Here is a 24,171-nt window from a genome sequence, read left to right as displayed (position 1 = left end):
GACAATATTATTCAACCCTCCTGAGCGCGCAGATGAAAGTGATAGCTCTGTATGCAAGATAACAGAATGGCTGGTAATAATTTTTTTTTTCATGTCACGAAGGAACTAAAATGTATCTGGCTAAATGTCAGCTGGTTAACTGGATTGCTAGGCTGCAATCTGATGTGGCTGTCAGCAAAGAGTATCATATTATCGAGCCAGATGGTTTACTTATTAACTGTCCCTGAATGACTTGAAAAGGAGATGCCTGTAACTTTTGTCATTCATCTTTTAAATCCCCCTCAGCTCCGTCAGATCATGTTCCCCCCATCATTCGGCAAGGACCAGCAAATCATACATATGCGCCAGGTTCAACCGCACAGCTACACTGCCACATCATGGGGAACCCTACTCCTAGTATCCAGTGGGAGAAAGATGGTCAGAGGATTCTTGTGAATGATGGTCGAATCAGTCTGATGGAAAATGGCACCTTCCAAATTGCCAATCTTCAGGTATGTCAAAGTTGAATGTTGTTTTTACATTAGCTTTGCCGACAAATGTAGAGTACCGACATTGCCTAGATTCAAACAGATAATTCTTTTCATGTTTGAATTTATCTTGTTAAGTTATTATATTCAGTGTAAATGATAAATTAGCATTTCGTAATGTATCCTACAAAATCATAACCGTGATGTATGATCACCATGATGGTGATTATGCAAGGCCATTAGCAATCATTGGCTAATGAAATCCATTTGGCACAGAAGTCCCTCTTGGGTAAAAATGCATCACCTGAGGTCACCGAGTCATTGCAGCGACTTGAGGTGACTCACAAATTGATTGATTGTGGGGCGTTTTAATGACTAAAAATCATTGAGACTTGAGAATGAAATCCTCAGTGCATTAGAACATCTGAGACCTGAACGGGAGATTTAGCTGAAGGTGTCAAAGCATAAGGCGCGTTATGCCAATTTTTATTTCAAGTGGAACTGAACGTGAGCAACTTTGCTACTTCGAGAACTTGTAAGTGATGGTGCCTTATAACTCATCCAAAGCTCTCAATGCAGTCATATGTTCCAGTTTACAGTGGGACCTCGAAGTTTAATAGTAATCCATTCCAGATGCTTGTCAGCTGCTGATATATTTCCCATAGTTTGATGGTGTTCTCAATACAGTATTTAAATATCCATTTTGTTCATCTGTTCCAGGATACCCATCCTAGAACAATTATTCACTGTACAATTAATATTTTAAGCAGCATTTCATTACAGTTACTTTCAAATACATGTATATTCACCCTTTCCGGCACAGCAGTTACTACACTGGACAGCTAATCAGGATACAGTGAAAATCCTCTACTACAAACCTACATGAGCGAAAATACCCCCTAGTGTGAAAAAATCTTCATGCATTAACACCATTCCCACTTTCCTGCCCCCATACAACAAAAAAAAAAAACCTGTGGCGTTATACAAAATCTTTTTCTCTGCTCTTGCCTCTCGACGAGATTCACTACAACGAAGTCTAATCCAACAGCGACCTCTACTGCTTTGTTCGGAAACGGCAACAGCAACCACCACACTGGTTTACATGCAGCGACACCACTCGAGTGTAGCGCGACTCAGCAGTCAATTGTCCGCTGCTCCCTGCTCTGCGTGCGTCAGCACGAACATGTACGCACACGCACATCAGTGCTGACTCAACGGACGTTACACATCAAAGAGCTTTGATCTACGACAACAGCTAAGCTAGTTAGTTGAGATGACACGACGCTCGAGGTCGGACGGACACGCTCTCCATCAATCTATGTTTCTCTTCCTTTCTTTCTTCTTTCTTTCCAAATATATATATTTTCTACTACAATCGTAGTCTCGTCCACGTCTTTTTTCATCCCACCGGGGTTTAGCCAGTGTGACTATGAAGAGATCAAAATATCTTTATACACATGCGCAGTATTGCAGGAAGTATTTGTTATTGTTAGTTTCGGATGCTGTAAGAACGTTGCCTTGCTAAAAAAAATGGACCTTTGGATGTCAAGCAGCTAAGACAAGAAGAGCTCTGACGCTGCAAGACGAGGGTAAAAGTGATCAAAATGAAAGACGGAGGAAGCAAAATAAAAGACATTATCCCAAAAATATATGTAAGTGAAAGTGAATGCTGATTGTAAATTTAGCAATTTCTTTACCTTTTTTTCTTTATGAAGTTTCAAATACGTGTATGCTCATATGTATGCACTATTGGAATAAAAATAAAGAGTACACATAAGTTTGTGTGTGTGTGTGTGTGTGTGTGTGTGTGTGTGTGTGTGTGTGTGTGTGTGTTTACATCTGAGATCAAATTTGCCACAGTGAAAACCCCCCTGTTGTGAAAAATTTCTTGCTGCAAACATGATTTCTTTGTAGAGGAGTTTCACTGTATCAGGTTACAGGTTATCATTATTTGTGCATTTGTTTGAAGCAACCCACATTTCAAGTGAACAAAAGTATTGGAACATAAATGATTGATTAGCCCAGAATGTTATAGTCTTCATTTGAAATGATTTTTCAGTCCTTAAAAGCAGCCTCTTTCAGTTCTTGTTTGTTTGTTTTTTCTGGGGTGGAGGGCTGTCCCTTCACTTTACTTTTTTAGGAGATAAAATGCAGGCTCGATGCAGTTAAGTTGACTGACTTGACAAGTCAAGTCAACAGTATTTATAGAGCACTTTCAAACAGCCATCGCTGCATACAAAGTGCTGTACTTTCCACTTTTCCCCACTGCTGAGGGCCGACGTGTTGGGGTCATTGTCTTATTGCTTGATGAAGCTTCCCCTGACTAGTTTAAATGGTCTTTCTGTAAATTGCCAAAGTGGTTTTGTAGACTTCAGAATTTATTCTACTGTTCCGATCATGAGTTAGCGAGCCCGTTCCAGAAGCAGCCATGCAAGCCCAAGCCATAACATTAGCTGCACCATTTCTTCAGAGGGGACCTTATGTGCTTTGGATCATAAGCAGATAATTTGTTTCTCCGTACTTGGGCCATGCCATCACTTTGGAAGAAATTAACCCTTTCAGGGATAGCCGTTACTCTAGTGGACAGCTTATCATGTTATCAGGTGATATGGTGCAAGAAAAGAGTTATTCATCTTGGTCTTATCGGTCCTTAAAACTGTTCCAAAACGTGTGTGCTTCATCTCTGTACTTCTCTGTAAAATCCAATCTCGCCTTCCGACTTTTTTTGCTGAGGAGTGGTTTGCACTTTGTGGTATGGCATGTATATTTCTTCCCTCCAAGTCTTGATTGATGATGTTACTCATGATTGTCGCAGCAGAATGGATTCTGAAGTCTTCAAAACCATTTTGTCTGGAGACTCTTCACCATACAACAAGATAATGACCCAAAACACACCCAATACAGTCAAGGAGGAAAATGTGGAAGGTCTTAGACTGGCCAAGTCAATCACCAGACCTTAAAATAGAGCCCACTTTTTACCTCATGAAAAGGTTGCTGAGGGGAGAAATCCACTGGAACAAACAAGAAGTGAAAGAGGCCACAATAAAGGCCTGGAAAAGCATTTCAAATGAAGAATGCAACAGTCTGAAGTCAATAGGTTGCAAATATGAAGTGTTATTCACTTGAAGTCTGTTTGAAAACTTTTGCTCACTTGGAAAGTGGGTGGCTTCAAGCAAAAGATGCTCTGTTATGCTCGGGTATTGCAGTGTTAACACATCTAGATGGGAATACCATGAAAAAAAACTGGAATTGTCATCTCTTGTCTCAGAAACAAAGGAATTGACCTTGTCGTTCCAATACTTTTAAAGAGACTATTAAATTTTAAGGAACGTGTAGTTCACTAAGCTGTATACTCGTGAAGCGCAAACCTTTCCTAAAGGGTACATCAGTGTAATCAGTCTAGCTGAACAGGATCAGTTTTGGCTATTTTGTCATGGCTTAGGCGGAAAAGTCTTTTGGTGCAGGCAGATGTCGTGAAATGTAGACTGTGATTTAAATTGTCCCCTTAGATTCAGTGATTTTATGGCAAAGTATTTGATTTGCCAGATGTGACACTAACAACGAAAACTATGTGTCAAATAATCAAAAGATATATTGATAAATATTGCTTCAACTTCAACATGTCAGAAGAGAAAGTGTTAGGTGAGGAGACTGAGGCACATGAAACACATTAACCCTTTCAGGCACAGCGGCTACTACAGGGGTTAAGCATCAACCACTCAATACATTTATCATGACGACATCAAATTAAATCCTGAAATAATGTATGGAAATAAATCAGTCAAATTTGAGTCCCAATGTGGGAACGATGGCGGGATCGTTCCTCAGCGACTGGCAGTGTAAGATGTCATTATTGTGGAATCTTTGCCAGGCGGGCAGACTGCTCATGTCCTGCACAGGATCCAAGACATCCTGAAATGAATTTTCAATTTGTCTGGGTTAGATGGTGGTTTATGCTACAATTCTGCTAAATCATATTTCTCACTCCTGGCTCGCCGGCCACCTCTGGCTCAGCAAGCTATAACATCTATCCCGCGGGACCATGTGATACACAGCGTGGAACTACCCTCTGTATTAATCAGACTTTTCACACAAAGTGTCTTTACTATTTTCCATTGACAGTGACTTTTGACACACAAGCACTTTCTTAACACTGCAAGATACAAGTGCACCATTAACTAGAGCTGTCAAACGATTAAAATATATAATCAAATTAAAAATGCAACTGTCATAATTAACTCAAATGAACTAACAAATTAATCGTGATTACTCACATATTTTTTTATCGTTTCTGAATTTCCTTTTACATTTTTTGTCCTATTTTTCCCCATTTTAATGCTCTCATCAACTTCAATCAGTTTTCTATGTGCCAAATGCAAATATTTACTGAAATAACAATTTCAATTTTCAATTTTACATGAACATTTTTCACTTGTAGCAGTTGTTCACACATAATCTCTCACACAATATTACTGTCCATCAACAACTGTGAAAAAAAATATTTTTTCACACAACAGCTGCTTTAACAGCTTTTTTAATGAAATCAAAACAGAGCAATATAACATTATAAAGTGCACATCTAAGGTCAACTAGGACTCAGCCTATAGTGGATTTAAACCATGGTTGCATACTTCGTTTTTCTCAAGTTTGCTTTGAACACAGCAGTCTGTTTCTGTATGTTTGTTGGAGAATAACGAGGCCCCGGACACCAGTGTTCGTTATGTTCCGCTGTATTCAAAACTGCCGGCCGTACAAACAAGCGCAAGCACTTCCCCCGTGCTGCTGGGGCAAACCAATCTGAAAGAGGGGGGTGTCACTCCCCCTAACAAAGTCTCAGGCTATGTTGATTATGTTGGTCCTTCTTGCGCGGAAGTGTCTCTATGGTTTTTGTGTCTACCTCATTCAAAATAACAAACAACAAAGACAACTACATGCACACACACACACACACATGTAAAAGAATATGTAAAAGCCACTGTGAAATGTGCTCGAACACAACATCGTTCTGTACCATTTCAAACTGATATGCCATGAAAAGCATCTTGCTAGCTATAACATCTGCGAGCCAAAGGATGAACTGCACTGTTGACAGGGTCGCTTGTGACTTGAGCACAAGTGAGTAACATCTGACACTTTACCCAATATCGTATACTCTGTTTCACACTTATACGTGCACAGTTACATACACACATGCGCGACCCTACGTGTGCATAGCTACACATGAACAACTTTATGCGCACAGCTACATGTGGGTTCAACTACACGGATACGCGCCACCACGCGCCTACGGCCAGTGAGATGTGTCACCCAGTACACTCCACTGAAAAATAAATTCTGGCTATACCCTACATCTGTTTAATAATATCGAGGACGTTAATGTAAAATTAATGGCTACACTCATTAATTTTACACAGAAATCTCTGTTATGCTAACAGCCACCGTGTCATCACAAGTCAACACAAAACTAGAACAACAGAACTGGATGCAAATAACTGCAATTAGACATCTTCAACAACAAAAAAATATTAATTTTGGCTCATGATGTACTGTTTTTCAGTTTAGGTTTTGAAGGATATGAATGCATGGATAACAATATTAATAATACTGTTGTATATTTTTTTGTTATTGAAGCGCTTCAACATACTTCTGTGTTATTAACCGTTCTAGAAATGAATCAATACATGTTAAACATAATTCTTTACCACTGTATCGGAACATATTCTCTATTTCGCTTGCAGTAATCTCTATGGCCACCCTGCGTTAAAGTCTCCTCACTTCCTCTTAGCTCATCCATTTTTCAGCAATCTCTTTGATGCAGGACCCAAGCTACTGGCTTTGATTAATAGTCAAGTGTTGCGGTAGTTTACCCCCCCCCCCAATCCCCCGCCCGCCAACCCACCCACCTCCCATGCCAATTCCCCATTCACTAATCAGACGCCATATATCTGGGGACCTGCATTGTATCTCCTCAGATAGACACGCAATTTACCTGCACACAAGTTACCCCAAGGTCATGGCCTGTAGAAAGTGAGTAAGAGCAAAAAGGAAATGTGTGCGAGATGCATTCCCCATCTGGCAAGGCTCACTTACAAACCATTTAAGGTTTGACTAATGCTTCTGTGTTAATGATGAGCCGGTTTCCAGAGAATGGGGAGCAGGATGGTCAAACGTGCACTCAGCTCAACAAGGCATTAGTCATGATTTTTACATGTATTTTTTTCTCTCATGCCATGAGGAATTACATTTTCAATTGGAAGATATTAGGAAGTGCTTGCGGTATGCTTTAAGCGAGAAGCGTTTGAGAGCCTGAGATGGTCAACTAAAACGGATGGAATCAAATTTGTGCGTGCAGGCTCTTACTGTGCCTCTGTACTGGGGGCTTCAATTTGGTGCCCCGCAGCCGCGGAGTGTGTTCCGCCCCTGATCCAGAGGGCTCCAAAATTTTGGTGTTTCCTCACCTGGATGCTCTGTTTCCACCCATAGTTCATTCGGTCATTACTCCATTGTGTTTTAACATGTGCAAGTGTGCATGTGTGTAGTTTTGTCCTTGTTGGCAAATTGTAGTGTGTTTGTGTGTGTGTGTTTTAATTTATGTGAAGCGTTTGGAGTAGGGATGTGAATCTCAGCACTGAGGACGATTCGATACACATCACGATCCACTGCCAGCGATGCGATACTTAAACGATACATGGAATTTTCTGGCGATACGATGCGATACGTTTCACCGTCGTCACGATGCGATACGATTTGATACACATTAAGTTCAAATCAATGCGATCCGATACGATACAATGCAATTTGTTGCGATATTGTGCAATTAAACATGATGCAAATAAGCAAAGAAAAAAAGCTTTTAAAAAGATGGAATTCAGTATGGTATTACAAAAAGGATACCACTTTATTCCTTATAAAGAGTAGAACTTGTAAAACAACTTATTTAAGCCCTTTCACAATTGGGTTTTGTGCAAAGAAAATGTAAACAATTTGGCACCTGAGACTCACAGCTGTCGCTATAGTGTAAACACAAACAGACTCTCACTGAGTGTCTTATATGAAATATTCATATATATATATATATGAATCTATAGCGCAAGATGTCCACCCATCCACTGTAAGTGCAACTCTTTGCACACTGTTCAGCGACACAGTAATCTCACTTCTCACTTTGTTGTACACATCGGGAATATGTTTGTAAGTGAACACAGACCTGTCTGGTATTTTATACCTGGGTTCCAAAACGTGCACGAGCTGTCTGAAACCCTCGTTGTCCACCACGTTAAGGCTGAAGGTCTTTGCATATGAAATAAGCAGTGGCCTTAGTTATAGCCATTGCGCGGTCACAGTGAGTTGCAAGGGGACTCCCAAAATAAGAGGCAATTTTTTTCTGATCCTGACCTGGTTTACCAAGAGTTTCTCCGGTGTCCGACGAGGAACTGGGCGGGGAAGCGGGAGGGAAACTTGTCGGTGATCTGGTGCCATCGGTTTAAGTGTGCATATTTGTGGTGCTGCCGTTGTATGGCTTCTTAGTGCGACATTCCTTGCAAATTACGGAGGTTTTATCAAGCTTTCCGTCTTTCTTTTCGAAGCCGTAGTATTTCCAAACGTAAGATTTGAATGTTGCGGCTGCATTAAATATAGTAGTTTCCTTGCTGCTGCGTGCGCTAACTTCCATAATGTTTCGCTCGTTGTGTACTGGACTGTATGTGACGCACGGCTACCATCCGTATTCAACACAAAACGCAAAGCAATGATGGTGCATTCATTGCGCCTAGGAAAGGGCAGATAGGTGACGTTTAACATGAATAAAACGGCGATTGAATCAGATTTTACCGATACCCATCAATGCATCGTGATGAATCGCGATTTCACCGATACCCATCAATGCATCGTGAGGAATCGCGATTTCACCCGTCAATCGCGTCGTACCCAGTGAATGAGCCGATGCACTCGGATCGCGGACGTGCGCATCGATGTATCGATTAATATCGATTATTTTCCACACCATTAGTTTGGAGTTGCATTTTTATGACTGACAAGCTACCCACAAATAAAGTTAGATTTATTGGCATTTTGTGTCAGCTGCTCGAATTGAACGATTTTTTGCATTTTTTGATTATGGTGGCAGTTTTCAATGCTGTGGCAACAATTCCACTGGTGAGAAATGATTGGATGATGTTTGTGATAAGAGGGACAATAAAGAGGAGTTCAGTTTTAATTAAAAGAGTAGGAGGAGTGAAATGGCCAGATGGAGGCTTGGAGTGACAGATAATCTCCAGAGTAAAACTTGAAAATTAGTGAATTGGCGACAGGGAGGAGACGGGAGGATTGAGAAAGTTCATAGTATATTTGTTTCCAAAAAAAAATATTAAACAGAGACAGCGTCAGAAAATGGAATTGTCATTTGAAAACTGCATTTTGTATTTCCTTTGGTTGTCTCTGCGTGATATTTTTCCTCATGTCTAATGAAGATGCAAAGAACGCAGAAATTGGGAAGGGGGCAAATATTTTTTCAGGGCACTGTAACTGAGGACAGTCTACGAATGTTGAAGTGGGAAGGGTAGGCTTGAAAGAGGACGCGAAAGGCACGCCACCAATATGTGTAAATAGTGCCGATACATGCATTGTGCAAAACAACATCCCGAAAATGACACCTTTGAAGAGTACACTGGACGGGTTATAATTGGGAAAGTAAATCTCTTATGTTAGAGACATAAGCAAAATCAGTTAAATCTGTAATAGAAAATCAAACACATAATTTGCCAACGGTTTTAAGGTTTGTGGCCAGCATTAGGCTACCACTCCTTAGCACCAAAGTGACAAACGGAGTAACACTAAGCCGCTGTGGCAGCTCTTTAGACGTCCATTAGTTGTGCATTTTAAATTTGATGTTCTTTACATGGCAGTCCGTGTAAGACCGAATATATTTGCTTGCTGTAAGCCGTTTTACGATCTGCATATCTTCTGCCTTTCCGCTAAAAGCTGTAGCATAGGGCATGAGTGCGCCCATTTATTGCAGACTTCATAATTTTATTTGCATATGTCCTGTCCTGAATACTAAGTGTCTGTTGGGTTTAAAGACAGGTGCCTCAGACATTTCTAGAGCTCTAACTGATCATTAAAATTCTCTCTTTGATCCTTCCTTTAAATCTCCTGCTCTGACAGCTTGGGATTTCTGTAGATGAAGAGCATAAAAGACAGAAGCTTGACTTTAGCCTTCACTTCAAATACTGCAGATACACTAAGAATATAAGAATGCAACGTCCATCCTTAGTTCACAAATGGCATCAGTAAAAGCAATTAATTGAACTAGAATGAGTCTTGACATGCCTTTGTCACGTTGAAAATGAACAATGAACAAAAAAAAATGAACAGCTTTATTTTCAAGCTTTTATTCTTTAGCATCTCTTTCAAACACGTATGCACGTGTTCTGCCTTCAACTTAGCCAACTACTGTCACTGAAAATGCAGTCATGTGGTTGGACGTTAATTAGCGCTTGATGTTCTGCCAAATTTCTTGTAGCTCAACGGTGCATATTTTCAGAGATAGGTCTTTTTGTCACATCACTGTTAGTGAATATCAACACAAAAGCATGGACTCTTCCTCAAAAACCGGTTAACCGATGATGCGCATGGTTTTTTTTTCTGTTGCCAGGAAACCGACTCTGGTGTTTACACCTGCTTGGCTGCCAGCTCGAGCGGTGAGACGAGTTGGAGCGGAGTGCTCACAGTTAAGGGTAGGTTGTCGCTGCATGCTTTAAATTCATGCACATGTGAGATTCGTGTTGTATTGGACTGAAATAATGCACTGAAGATGTTACATCTGTACAAGTTGATGGTTGTTAACCTAAAACACTTAACATTAAAATTAGTAACACCATCACAAGTGTCGTGTTTAATTCAGCCCGATATAATATCCCGGATAAAATACAGTTTTCATCAATTTTCCTCAATTCATGTAGAGGCACAACACTGGAAAATTGTAGTACAGGCAGTCCTCAATTTATTAACTTAATGGTTTAAATTTATAAGTCGAAGTGTTTGTAAGTCAAGACAATAAATTAACAATTAATATATAATTTGATCTTGATGAATTAAATGCACCTGCCACAGCTGTGAGATATAAATGCTATCTAGCTAGCTAGTGCCTGATCACAAAGGTCACAATGGGAAGTGTCGCTGCTAAAGGAGAATGTTGTCGTTCGATCCAAATGTTTACCATATTTTCCAGATTATAAGTAGCAGTTTTTGTTCATAGTTTAGCCGGCCGGGCGTGCGGGTTGTGTGTGAAATCCATTAACACATTATACTGTAGAATTTCATGTTATTTTCACATCGCGTTAGTGGCTGCTTTTCTAGCAGCTCCTATATTTTGTTCTTCTACTTCTTCCTTTCATAACTTTGCTGCTGTGAATTGGGAATTTCTCCATTACGAGTCTAATAAAGGATTTCTTACCTTATCAAAAATAACCTATCCCAGCTGTCGCCGGGCAGTCGGTGGGGGACATCCCAAACCGGTTGCCAGCCAGTCGCAGGGCACACACAGACGAACAACCATTCGCGCTCACACTCACACTTAGGGACAATTTGGAGTGTTCAATCAGCCTGCCATGCAGTTTTTGGAATGTGGGAGGAAACCGCAGTACCCGGAGAAAACCCACGCAGGCCTGGGGAGAACATGGTAACTCCACACAGGAAGGCCGGAGCCGATATCGACCCCACGACCTCTGCACTGTGAGGTCGACATGCTAACCACTGGACCACCGGGCCGCCCTATAGTTATCTGAATCAATCTTATTATGTTACGTGAACATGGCAGGAACATTCTCATTTCGTTGTGTATGCGTCATGTAACGTTATGATATCGTAAACTTATTCAGCCTGTTGTTCTCTATTTTTATTTTTACTTTTAAGATGACATGTCTGTTCTTGGCATTGGATTTTATCAAATACATTTCCCTCAAAACATGCGACTTGTGTTTTTTTTTCTTTTTTATTATGCATTTTATACTATTTGTCTATATCTATGGTCACAAGCTATGGGTCGTGACCGAAAGAACGAGATCCCGGATACAAGCGGACGAAATGAGTTTTCTCCGCAGGGTGTCCGGGCTCTCCCTTAGAGATAAGGTGAGAAGCTCGGTCATCCGGGATGGGCTCCGAGTCGAGCCGCTTCTCCTCCACATCGAGAGGAGCCAGATGAGGTGGCTTGGGCATCTGATTCGGATGCCTCCTGAACGCCTCCCTGGTGAGGTGTTCCGGGCATGTCCCACCGGGAGGAGACCCCGAGGAAGACCCAGGACACGCTGGAGAGACTATGTCACCCAGCTGGCCTGGGAACTCCTCGGGATCCCCCAGGGAGAGCTGGAAGAAGTAGCTAGGGAGAGGGAAGTCTGGGCTTCCCTGCTAAAGCTGTTGCCCCCGCGACCCAGCCCCGGATAAGCGGTAGAAGATGGATGGATGGATGGATGGATTGATTTATACTATTTGTCACACTGCATTGACTTCTCTGCCTGTCCTTGCCATCCAGAGAATGCAGACCCATCTGTTGCTCAGACCACTGAGCCTTTCCAGTTGCCAGGTCCACCCCAAAAACCCATTGTCACCGACGTGTCCAAGAACAGCGTCTCTCTGACATGGCAACCCAACGCTCACGAGGGAGGAGCTGCAGTTACCTCCTACATTGTGGAGGCCTTCAGGTGACTTTTTTGAATCATAAATCCAAATGTTTTCACACTTGTACTTCACGCATTATGTTGTCGGTCAGAGTAATAAATGTTGACAAGAACAACCATTAATTCCAAGTTGGAAAATGTTTTCCTGAGATTTTTTTTTAGTTTTATATTGTAAATATACAGGTAGCAGTTTAGATTTAGACCTTATTTCCTAATTCTCAAATCATTCCTGAATACAACAGGGCATTGCAGACTGTATATGAACAAAGGAAGTATAGTATTTTTCCTCTTGTAGTTTTAGCTATTGTCTTTCCAGAATTAATCACAATATTACACAGTTGGCTTCACTTGTGGTACGTTTAGCATTGTGATGATTCATAATAGTACAGTTTCCCATTACGATTATGAAAAACATTTTCCCAGAGCAAATGTGAAACTGAGTCTTTCCGAGGTCTAATTGCTAACCTTTTTTAACTGTAAAAATGTTTTTTAAATCAAGTAACTATTCGTGGTTCCTCATGATTTAATTACAATTAGTACGACAATTCCATTACCGACCATCGATGCATCTTCACCTTTTTGTTGTTGTCTTTGTTTTCAAATAATAAATCAAAGTAAGAGATAACTAATTAGCACATTCTTTTAAGACCAATTGTTAATTTTGTTTGTCATACAATACATCTGTGATGACATCACCTGGACCAGTTAGCAAGTAGCAAATAGCCACTCGATTTTGTTGAACCCCCAGCGCTAAAAGTGATGAGCCCTTAGCAGGGGCACACATTGTGTTAATTTTCCCAAAGATCACGTTTCCCAAAGTGCATGTAAACTGTGTCCTCACGAAAACGTGTGAATTTTTTTTAAAGACAATCAATAATGTCAATAACCCGATTTACTTGTTTCTGTAAACATGGTGACAGAATTTGTTCAACTGGATAAAGGTGTGTAAATGACAATGTAAGGTGTTGGTTGCAAAAGCCAACAGCTCTGTTTCAATTTTGAATATTCAGAAGATTAGTAAAAGCGTCATAACAGTGTTCATCATTACGTTTTGAGTGAATAATGTATGCATGAAATTGTAAATTTCCCCATTGCGGGACAAATAAAGGATATCTTAATATTTGCATTAGGCTCTATTACAAACGTAAACAGCCCAATTAATTCGCATATCACCATCGTACACAACAAAGACATCACACATCGAGTCGTATGGTGCGCGGTTCACGTTGCAGAAAGCTGAAGTGTGTGACTTGGCAACCTCCCTAAGAACCAGTGGTGTGCGAAACACATTAGAGGCCCGGGGCGAATGGCCATTTTTTGATGCCTCCCCTCCTATCCTCCCAAACCTCCTGAAACTGTGTTTGTCGCAGTGCGATAGCTGCGGACAAAGCTTTTTCATCCTAAGTTTATGCCCCGTCCATCACCAGATGTCCCCCTTCTACATGTACATTCATCCTTTGTGTTTTGTATTTTTATCGCACGATGCGGCTCACGAACCAACATATGAGTTATTTGTGTTCAAAAGAAAACCTACGGCATAAGCATCACTGACTGCACCAGCACATGGCATGCATCTGCTCTGCTCTTAGACATGTTGTAGAGCCAAATAGCTTCTGGCGAATAGGATTGGTCATGGCAGATACAGTAATCCCTCGTTTATTGGGGTTAATGGGGACCAAAACCACCCGCGATAAAAACCAAAATCCGCGAAGTAGCGACCAATTAACATATACCTGTACACGTTTTTTAAAAAAACTAAACATTAAGTCCGCAAAATGTCAGTGAGAAGCTGCAAAACATATATACCCCTCTTCCTTAACTGGCGGACCGCGATCCACGACCGGACTGCCGACCTCTGTCCGGATCCTCGGCAAATTGTATAAAATAATAAATTATAACGTGATTTTTACGTTATAAATTTTATATTTTTGGACTATAATCTGCGCATTACCGCGATCGCTTGTTAAAATTATCCGTTGTATTATTTGCGTGCACGAACAGATGTATTGCAGAGGACGCAGCAGCGCGACTCTGTGTGTGTACAATGTTTGACAAACTGGAGACGGGGGCATGTCGGCGATAACGATGCGCTGATTGGCTCCTCTGAACTTAAGGTGTGCCCATACATCAGCGTCACGCATTCAAAATGGATGACTGTGTCAGGAAACGGACACATGCGCGACGCCACAGTGTGCTCACAGCTTCAGCACAGGAGAGCCACACGCAGACAATTAGACAAGACAAATCGCGGGACGTTTCGATTGTGTGCAGTTTTGCTCCCGTCTACCCGGGGATCTTTGCAGCTGTTTAACAGCAGAACACCGCAACATGTTAAATGAACATCCCAATGGCGTCCTCAAATAATATTTGCATGCCTCAAACATTGCATTCACCTTTAGTGGAAGAACAGCACTGCACACTCCCGTGCTCCCTCGTGTCAGTATTTAAAATGGTTCTTAACTCCTCTTTTGATATATTTTTCAATGATTTCAGAGGGGATGTGAAAAGGGGAATTGTACAAATGAAAATAATATTGTTGTTTTCATTTTTAGTATTTATTTTGGTAAAATGAGTATTTTGATTTGCTTTTGTTAAATTAAGGGAAAAAAAGACAACTACTGTTTAACAAAGTTAAAGTAAAAAATGTCTTATTTCCCTAAAAGGGCTATTTCTATTATTAAGCAGGCACAACTTCACAAAATAAAAGAGTTCCTCTGCCTCAACACAATACCTCTCATTATTTGCTGTGTACTGGCAAAGTGAATAATTGTTATTTTCATGCACCCCATTATTGGTTGGTTGTGAGGAATGTTGATTTGTATAAGCTTGGCTTGACCATACTAAATGGGCATATAGCCCTGCTCCCCATGACCACCGTGCATGGGACCGAACCTTGGTCTCATAAAAAAAAAAAAGTGGACCGACAGCATTTCTAGTTGAGGACCACTGATATATACAGTACTGTACTCCATGTATATGATTTTTTTTTTAATGAATATGTTTGAAAAAATCCGCGATGCACCAAATCCACGATAAATTAACCGTGAAATAGAGAGGGATCACTGTGTAGAGAAAGGCCATGTTAAGAGGAGTATAAATATTCCAATTGTCTCAAGGGAAGAACACACTCTATGCACATAATCACATCCAGATGTCAGCTGTGGCCCATGACTGCAGCAGCAGTGTTACTGTGTAGCAAAAAAATAATGCAAGCAACCACTGGGATGTGCCGATATTTATTTGTCGTAGGTGCCAAGGTTTGTTGGAAGGAATAAGGCTAGGACAAAGGTTGGATTCCTAATGTCTGAACAGCTTTCTAGACAAACCATTCTCCAAATAACATGGTGTGTGTGTTTTTACATTTCTCACTTTTTTGAAGGAATTACAGCCTTGCCTGTGAGTTTTTCACGACTGACATAAAATAAAAAAAATGATGAGTCATGTTCCCTCTTTGTACAACCTCGCACTGTACCACAAAGGCCAACAGTGCCCCTTGGGGACACATCTAAAAGTGTCAAACAAATGGAAATGCGAAGGTCATTGTGAATCTTCAGTTGTGCCAAGGCAGTCATAAATTCACTGAGAAACAGAGAGGCAAATGGAAGCACTGATAAGGTTATAGGATAATGAATCTCATGTACCACAAGACCAATAACAAGCTCACCTTTCCTCTTTACAGCTGTGTGTGTCCTTACAAGCCACATTTACATTACTCATCAGAATAGCAAATTGTACCATAAGGACGATCTCTAGCATGCAAGAATTTCTCTGAAGTAAGAAGCTTTACGGACATCTGTTATTGTTTGTCACACCAGATTATTAACCAAGGTGCTTTGGCACACTACCCACCTATTCAGACTTGCCTACCCGCCTTAAATCTTTCTTTCTTTATTTATTATTTTATCTGTGTTTTACTATTGGTCTTGGCTGTACAGTGTCCTTGAGTGTTGTGAAAGGCGCTTACAAATGTGATGTATTATTATTATTATTATTATAGTGTATGTGGAACATTCTTCATTACACTTAATTTGGCAGAAAAGTATTATTTATTAATTACAGACCTACGGTATCTTTATTCATTTATCTTTGTCAGCAACGCATAGTGACAGACAGAGCAATGAAATGCTCTGCCAATAGGTGCCAGAATATACAATAACCCTGTTGCTATTCATGCAACGGGATAATTTATGGCTTCCTGAGAGTGCCGTATTTTCTACACTATAAGATGCACCTAAAAGCATTCAATTTTCTCAAAAGTCAACAGTGCTCCCTATTGTCTGATGCGCCTAATTTTCTCCATATTCTCCATTGAGTTGTTTATCTGTTAGCGTTCCTCTATCATCTAGTGGTGATTATTAGCAATTGCAACCGAAAAGGGTTCTGCCCTACACTAATTGACGTGCATTCGCCAACACACCCTCAAATAGACAACTACTTTATGAGCTCTGTGCATCCATTCTGAAATGAAAATAATACCACAAGCATAGTTAACAACTGACTAAACGAAGGAAGATGGAGACAAGCAAGACTTGTCAGGATATTTAGCCCCATGTGGATGTGAGCCCACGAGGTTTGTTTGCCTTTTTTGTTGAATCAATTGCCTTCATAAGTTTTGTCTTTCATTTCTTGTTTTGTAATACCATTTTATTTATATGTTTCATGTCCATATTTGTGACCAGTTCTCAGGGTTTGCCAAGGAATAAACCCTGTATTTTATGGACTTTGTGTCCTGCTACATGCTACATTCTGAGGGAGCTACATATGGATCAATATGCTGATTACTTGGGCCTGGTATATTAATTGTTCTGTAACACACTTTGTTACAGCTGCAGCAAATAAAGCTGTATTGTATTTCCTTTAGCGTAGTCCCATCTAGTGGATGCATATCACAACCGCAGCCACTATTGTCGCTTCTATGTATGCAACTTATAATGCAGTGTAAATATGAAAACAGTTTTAAAATAGGCCATTCAATGAAGGAGTGCCTTATTCTCCAAAGCGCCTTGTCGTGCAGAAAATTCAATACATCACCTTTGTGTTCAATTAATCAGGGCCACTGAGTTACTAAAATCTGAATCAATTGAGACAAGAGCATCTGTATTCTCATATTTATACTTTTTGTGTTTTTGTCATGTGCCTAATGAAAAATTTGTGCCTTGACTAAATAAAGGTTTGGAAACACTGGTTTACCAAGTACAGTATTGCGTGCAAGGGGGAGCCGAAAATAACTATTGCCTAGAGATCTTCTTATTTCATGATAATTGGTTCAGCAAATTAATATTGCAAAACATGCACACTCGCGAAGGCAGTGTGCATCTCGTTCACTATTTGTGACTTCAATAATGAAACATTTTTGATATTCAAACCCTCTAGTGGAATGTTATATCACACACTGTGCAAGTCTTAAATGGTGGTTTGTCTAAATAGACATTTTCATATGAATGAGACCGAAATACAGTACATCCTACGGCATCAGCTGAGGCAAATCTCATGCAAAGTGGGTGTCACATTAATCGCCGCGTGCGGTTCAACGTAATTTGTTTTGTCATCATCTATTACAGCCAGTCAGCCGGCAGCAGTTGGCAAACTGTGGCTGACATGGTGAAGGTGGAAACACACACAATCACTGAGCTTCTCCCCAACACCATCTACTTGTTTATTGTCCGAGCTGTCAATGCCTACGGCCTGAGCGATCCGAGCCCCATCTCAGAGCCGGTCAGAACACAAGGTCAGTCAGAGTAGTCTCACAGTATGAATTATCTGTGGAATTGTGAAGTGAACCGAACTGTAATCTTGATTTGCATTTGTGTTTGGCGAAGACGTAAGTCCCACCGGTCAGGGAGTGGACCACAGGCAGTTGGTGAGAGAGTTGGGGGAGGTGGCGGTCCAACTACAGGAGCCCATCCGACCCACTACATCTTCAATTCGAGTCTCCTGGGCTGTAAGTCTTTATTTATTTTTTCGTTATCCAGGGAAGGTCCTCCTTCACACTCTCTCATTTCTTCCTCTAGGTTGATCGTCAATCTCAGTACGTTCAGGGCTACCGTCTCTTTTACCGCCCCACTGGGGGAACATGGCTGCTACATGACATCAATTCCCCGTCCGAGCGCAGCACTGTACTTACCAGTCTGCTGAAAGGAACCGAGTATGAAATAAAGATCCGGCCTTACTTTGACGAGTTTCAGGGGAAGGACAGCCGCACAATACTGGTTCGAACTCCTGAAGAAGGTAATAGTTCTGCAGAACCTCCAGAAATGGATTCAGGGGACACTGCTTTAATTAAAAAAAAAAAAAACAGCGCACACACATTCTGGATGCTTTGTTCATCACCCTGAATGACACAACAATAATGTTTGAAATGTAATCCTTGTTGAGGGTTGTGTTTGCAGCGGAGTCCCATGCCGGTTAATATTAGTTGATTAAAAACAATACAGTCGTGTGGTTCACGTTCCTCATTTTTGATCAACCTTCCTGAATAGTTAATACAGCATCATTCTACAGTTTCATTTGCTGCCTCCGTTTGCTCATCTTATGGCTTCATTTGATATTAATGCTGTCTTCTGCCTGTTAGTGCCTAGTGCCCCACCAAGAGCTGTTACAGTGGCAACAGTGAAGCAAAGCAACACCTCCAGCATCATTGTCTCATGGGAGCCTCCACCAAGTAACATGCAAAATGGCATCATCCAAGAGTACAGGGTAAAGACCTCTGACGTCGCAGCCTCAAACATGGTGCAGATGGCACACAACTACACGACAGCACCACAGTGAAAACCTGACAAAATGGCATAAAAACATGCATAACCTCTCTGCGGTGACAAACCAGCCACATGCAGCCACTGCAATGAGAAACACATACATTTTTACCTCTTCAACATTGTCAACGAGAACCAGACCCATTTTACATGCCCCAATATTAAGCGCGGCGGCCCGGTAGTCCAGTGGTTAGCACATCGGCTTCACAGTGCAGAGGTACCGGGTTCGATTCCAGCTCCGCCCTCCCTGTGTGGAGTTTGCATGTTCTCCCCGGGCCTGCGTGGGTTTTCTCCGGGTGCTCCGGTTTCCTCCCACATTCCAAAAAAACATGCATGGCAGGCTGATTGAACACTCTAAAAATTGTCCCTAGGTGTGAGTGTTAGCGTGGATGGTTGTTCGTCTCTGTGTGCCCTGTGATTGGCTGGCAACCAATTCAGGGTGTCCCCCGCCTACTGCCCGAAGACAGCTGGGATAGGCTCCAGCACCCCCCACGACCCTAGTGAGGATCAAGCGGCTCGGAAGATGAATGAATATTAAGCGCCTGCTGGCCATTGGACTGACTGATACAGCCAGGGTGGGAAGCAAAAATAAATAAATAAATAAATTGCTGCACAGTTGTTAATATGTTGCAGCTTTCCACAGTGACCGGCCCTCCTCCCCTGATCAGTACCTCCTCACACTCGCTCGTTGTGAGTCGAGGGCCGCTGACAGGTGGGCTTCACCTCCGACAGACAGCTGATTTTGGTCTCAATCAATAACACTATTCTAAAAAGTCATTGCAATCACACGCAGGGTGTTGGAGAGCCCCCTCCGAGCAGGGTTGCAAACCAGCATATTAGACAAAACAGTATTACGTAGAGTACCTGAATGTGCTTACATAGAACAGTAATTGTCAATTATTAGCCACGCTGCAAGAACAAGTTGTTAAAATGAAGCATTAGCGTTGTTACAGCGAAAAGCTGTTCGTTATTCCATACAGAATTACTCTGTGTTCACATGAGGTTGACCAAATGTCTTATTTATTCTGGACATGTCCAATCTTTTACAGGTACAGCCTGTTCCTGTTGTCATGGGGAGTTTTATGAATTCATGAAAATGTCTGGCTTTAAGTGTTTTTCACAGAAACAATTTGCATGTGCTTAATTGGACTGAAGTTTTGCATGACAAATGAGTCGGAGTGCTTTTTCTTTTTGGTGAGAGAGATGCACTGTGTACTCAGGCTCATGTGTGAGTGCCATGGAAAACTTTTTGCTGCTGAAATGGGATGGAATGAAGCAAGCCCCAGTTAAACAAGCAAGCAATACAACATCCCTTTCATTTGTCTGTGTTTTACCGTTCTCATTGAAGTCACTGGACCAAGAGCGTTACCATTTCGGTTCAGAGTTGAAAACAGTGATGACACATGGACAGGGTAACAGTGTGCAAAGGTCACATGTATATATTTCATTGTCTAATAAAGTTGCCAGTCGAAGATCTCAAAGCTCATACTGACACAAAAAAAGTTTGGAGGACAGTCTTAGAAAAAGTTGACTGAATTCTTTAATTCTTAGACCCCTTTTCAAGGCCTTTTTTTTCTACAGAAGATGTATTAATTAGAACAGTCATATTTAAGTAAGACTTCGAAAAAGAGGTACTATGATATTGTTTTGTGCTGTTTTCTACCCATATCGCAATAATATCGAGATTGCAATATGAAACACCCATATCACATTTTGCAGGTTTTTCCAATATCATGCCTCCTTACTTCAAATATATTAGAGTTATAATGAATGGCAACATTCGCGATATTACCATTGCACAAGTCCATGTAAACACAGGTGTTTACAAAACCTGAATATGCTCATATTATGGCCCTTAAAAACCCGAATAAGACACCACAGACCGGTTCATGGTCCGACTGATATTTTGCGGACCGGCAACCATCCGTTCCATTCTAGCCAAGGTGATAACATACAATTGAGGCATAGGTGCTTCGATACAGAATTTGTGTACGTGTGCGTGTGTTTTTAAGTACAGTATATCTCTGCAGTCCTGCCCTGTGGTCTGTAGAGGGCCGTGGACCGGCATGTGCAGACCACTGTAGGATGGGGCCTGTGTCCCAGTAGAGCTTTTTTCTTTGTAATGTCCTTGATGAGAACCTAACTTTATTGTCTTTTTAATCCTTTCATGCACAAATAATGATAACCAACAACAGGATTTTTTCCAGTTTATATTAGTCTTTAGGCATGAAAAACAAATAATGGCAGTGGATCCATTGTAGTGGTTGTTGTGACATTAAGATGAATTAATATAAGAGAAAATAAAATTTGAATAGCTGTGCACTCTAGTAACTGTTATTTCTAAAAGGGGTGAATACAGAATATGTGGTGCAGCTCTTATATTCGAGATCATTATGCTTTCGTGGTTGGTGTCTATTGTGAACTACCGTACGTAAGGGATGCAGGATGATGATTTCATTTCTCAACTTAGGTGCATTTTAATTTTGTGTTCATTCAGTTCAACGCAATGAATGTACCGGTACATGCATGTTGTACGTCACAATGCAAATAAATCGTGCAGCTGAAATGATCAGTGTACTCTAAAATGTAGCTGATTAAAAACTCAATAAGCAAACCTTTTTCACAGTTGTCTATGACTATTAAATCCAATTTGTATATCTCCTGTTCACCTGCGAATATAGCTCATTGATACACGTGTTACATAATGGCAAGACCGAAGGACGTTTATGGCAGAAAATATTCTTCAACAAGTGTAAATAGAAAACTACAACTTTGTCAATCAAATTGCGAATGAGGATGCAAATGCATGCGGAAGCCATGAAAGTTTACACCAAAAAAAAATGTAGATGCAATTTAAATACTCCTCTCTCTCTGTATACCAACAGGTTTGGTGTGTGAGCAATGGCAACAACAACCAGACACGCTACTACATCAACAAGACAGTGGAAGGGCACACTTTGTCCACGGCGGTGAAAGGCCTGATGCCCGGTGTCCTTTACCAGGTTGAGGTGGCAGCCGTGACTGTTGCTGGTGTCGGCACCCGCAGCCAGCCTTTGCCCATCCTTATCAGTGAGTCCAAAGAAGCACATTCTTCGAAGGCAGGGATTAATTGTTCGCCCCATTATCTTTTACGTGCTTAGAAGAAACAGGAAAATGTGTTGTCACTTTGCACACCTTCAAAATATTAATGTTACACTGGGTTGTACAAAAGCGAATGGTCTCAGTCATATACAGAGTTAGAAAAGTTATTTGAATAGAATGGAGTCTGTTTAAAATAAAAATCGCCTGCAATGGAAATTTGCAAATTGAATGGTGAAGATGTACGGGAATAATTCACATTGCTAGTAATTGCTAATATTTCAGAAAAAAATATAGTTTTGTTGAATTTATAATTTTAATGTTGTGTTGTATTCACAAATAAATAAGTCACTCATCAAATGGTTTGTTATGCGGCGAAGCAGCAGGCCAGGTGAAAAAAGAATAAAAAGGCAATTCAGCCAGGATTCAGGAAGAAGATTTTCCAGTTTTCTTTATTTTCAGGAGTGACAGTTGACCAGTTTTGAGCAGCCCACGTGTAGCACTGCTCTCCAAATTGTCCGGCCACCAGTGACTTCCTCATTCCTCTTGTAAAAGGAGTTCACTTGAGCTTCAGGCCAATCAGGTCCAAGCAACAATTGGCCCTTCCCAGGTGGTTGAAATCCTCATCTGAAACAATTAGTGTTCTACAAAGTGCATTAAGTACAACAGTTTTGGATGGAAAGAAAAGTGCACCTTTCTTCCATCCAAAATCCACAGAAAAACAGACATTTTAACACGTCTTTAGTCATCATGACATCGCTCACCCCCTCTCCCCCAGGTTCCGACAACCTCGACAAATAATCAGCAATAATGTTCTTCTTACCCTGGCATTGCATGGAAAGAAACGTGCACCTTTTTTCCATCCAAAATCCACAGAAAAACAGATCTACTATATGGCTGCAGTTGAGTTACGCATCCACTGGCTGCAGTTGAGTTACGCATCCACTGGCTAGAGCTACGCGAAAGGAATACAATACATTACAATACAATAGAGCTTTATTTATATAGAGCTTGCACAACTGCTGCAGCTGTAACAAAGCACTTTACAGAACATTTACATACTATGTTTTGAAAGGCGCTTATAAATGAAATGTATTATTATAATTGCGTCCAAGAAATCACAATATTGATTCATATACAAGGCGCGATCGGATTATAAGGCGCACTGTCGGCTTTTGAGAAAATTGAATGTTTTTAGGTGCGCCTTATCGTGCAAGAAATACGGGATTCGTTATCCCCGTATATTCCTACACATGACCAAACTCTGTATTCCAATCTTTTTCTAGCGCTGAATATATTTGCCCAAGTTAAAATGTGAATGGAAACTTTCTGGAAAGAATCCACCATCGTTCACATTGGATCAGGGTTAATCTTCAAGTTTAAAGTTGTTGTTTAAATTTTTTCGACATCATGTTATTAATACAGCAAAAGTACAAGTGCTTGGCATTGATTGCCTGGACTGCTTTCGCATTGACTTATTGTGATGTGCCTCTCCCAGAGATGGCAGCTGAACAGCCCTCTGCGACCACTGACACTGGTGACGACAGCAGGGAGAGCAACGTGAGTCTGGCCGAGCAGATTACTGATGTGGTCAAGCAGCCGGCATTCATCGCAGGCATCGGCGGAGCCTGCTGGGTCATCCTCATGGGCTTCAGCGTCTGGATCTATTGCCGACGCAAAAAGAGAAAGGAGTTGAGCCACTACACTGCTTCCTTTGCTTACACGGCAGCAGGTTAGCGTAATTACAACCTACACGAAATGTACATACGGTTTTCAGTATTAATCTCAAGTGGGAATTCCGTCAGACTGATGAAAGTTGCCGTCAGTATTTCAGGGCGACCTATGTAGACGTGGTCTACATAGGTCGCCCATGTAGACCGACCCTCGTCGGCGAGAGCCAGTCTGCTTCGAAAAAACAGGCGCCGCATAAGGCGACACGCAGACAAAGTAAGAAAAAAAGAAGGTAAAAACAACAGACATACACTCTGGTGAAATAAAAACAATATGGGATACATGCAATTGAGGACTCGGACTAGGATGGACTGGGCCAACTTGAAATACTGACAGCAGCTCACTGACGGCTCACCGATGCCCATTTTATGCTCTAAAGCAGGCCGTTTTAGGAATGTGATATATAGCGCAGTGACAACAAGGCACTCCCCTTTTATGTATGTATGCACAGTCACAAATGAATGTACCGGT

General features: G+C 41.2%; 2 protein-coding genes across 5 annotated transcripts in view; one reads left to right on the top strand and one right to left on the bottom strand.

Moving 5' to 3' along the window:
• The window catches only part of LOC127587804 (uncharacterized), a 265,695-nt gene that overhangs the window by 28,533 nt on the left and 212,991 nt on the right, over positions 1-24,171 (bottom strand). The gene's annotated exons all lie outside the window — the stretch shown is intronic.
• The window catches only part of robo3 (roundabout, axon guidance receptor, homolog 3 (Drosophila)), a 216,117-nt gene that overhangs the window by 165,884 nt on the left and 26,062 nt on the right, over positions 1-24,171 (top strand). For all 4 annotated transcript variants that reach the window (XM_052046220.1, XM_052046222.1, XM_052046219.1 and 1 more), the window contains exons 9-17: positions 286-491; positions 10,120-10,201; positions 11,995-12,163; positions 17,701-17,867; positions 17,959-18,080; positions 18,151-18,367; positions 18,711-18,835; positions 21,777-21,960; positions 23,468-23,701. In XM_052046220.1, coding sequence (XP_051902180.1) covers positions 286-491; positions 10,120-10,201; positions 11,995-12,163; positions 17,701-17,867; positions 17,959-18,080; positions 18,151-18,367; positions 18,711-18,835; positions 21,777-21,960; positions 23,468-23,701 — 1,506 coding nt within the window. The remainder of the gene's footprint in view (positions 1-285; positions 492-10,119; positions 10,202-11,994; positions 12,164-17,700; positions 17,868-17,958; positions 18,081-18,150; positions 18,368-18,710; positions 18,836-21,776; positions 21,961-23,467; positions 23,702-24,171) is intronic.

Source organism: Hippocampus zosterae, chromosome 16, assembly GCF_025434085.1.
Source record: "Hippocampus zosterae strain Florida chromosome 16, ASM2543408v3, whole genome shotgun sequence".
Classification (NCBI taxonomy): Eukaryota; Metazoa; Chordata; class Actinopteri; order Syngnathiformes; family Syngnathidae; genus Hippocampus; species Hippocampus zosterae.
The sequence above is the reverse complement of the archived record's forward strand: the minus strand, read 5'-3'. Positions and strand labels throughout refer to the sequence as shown.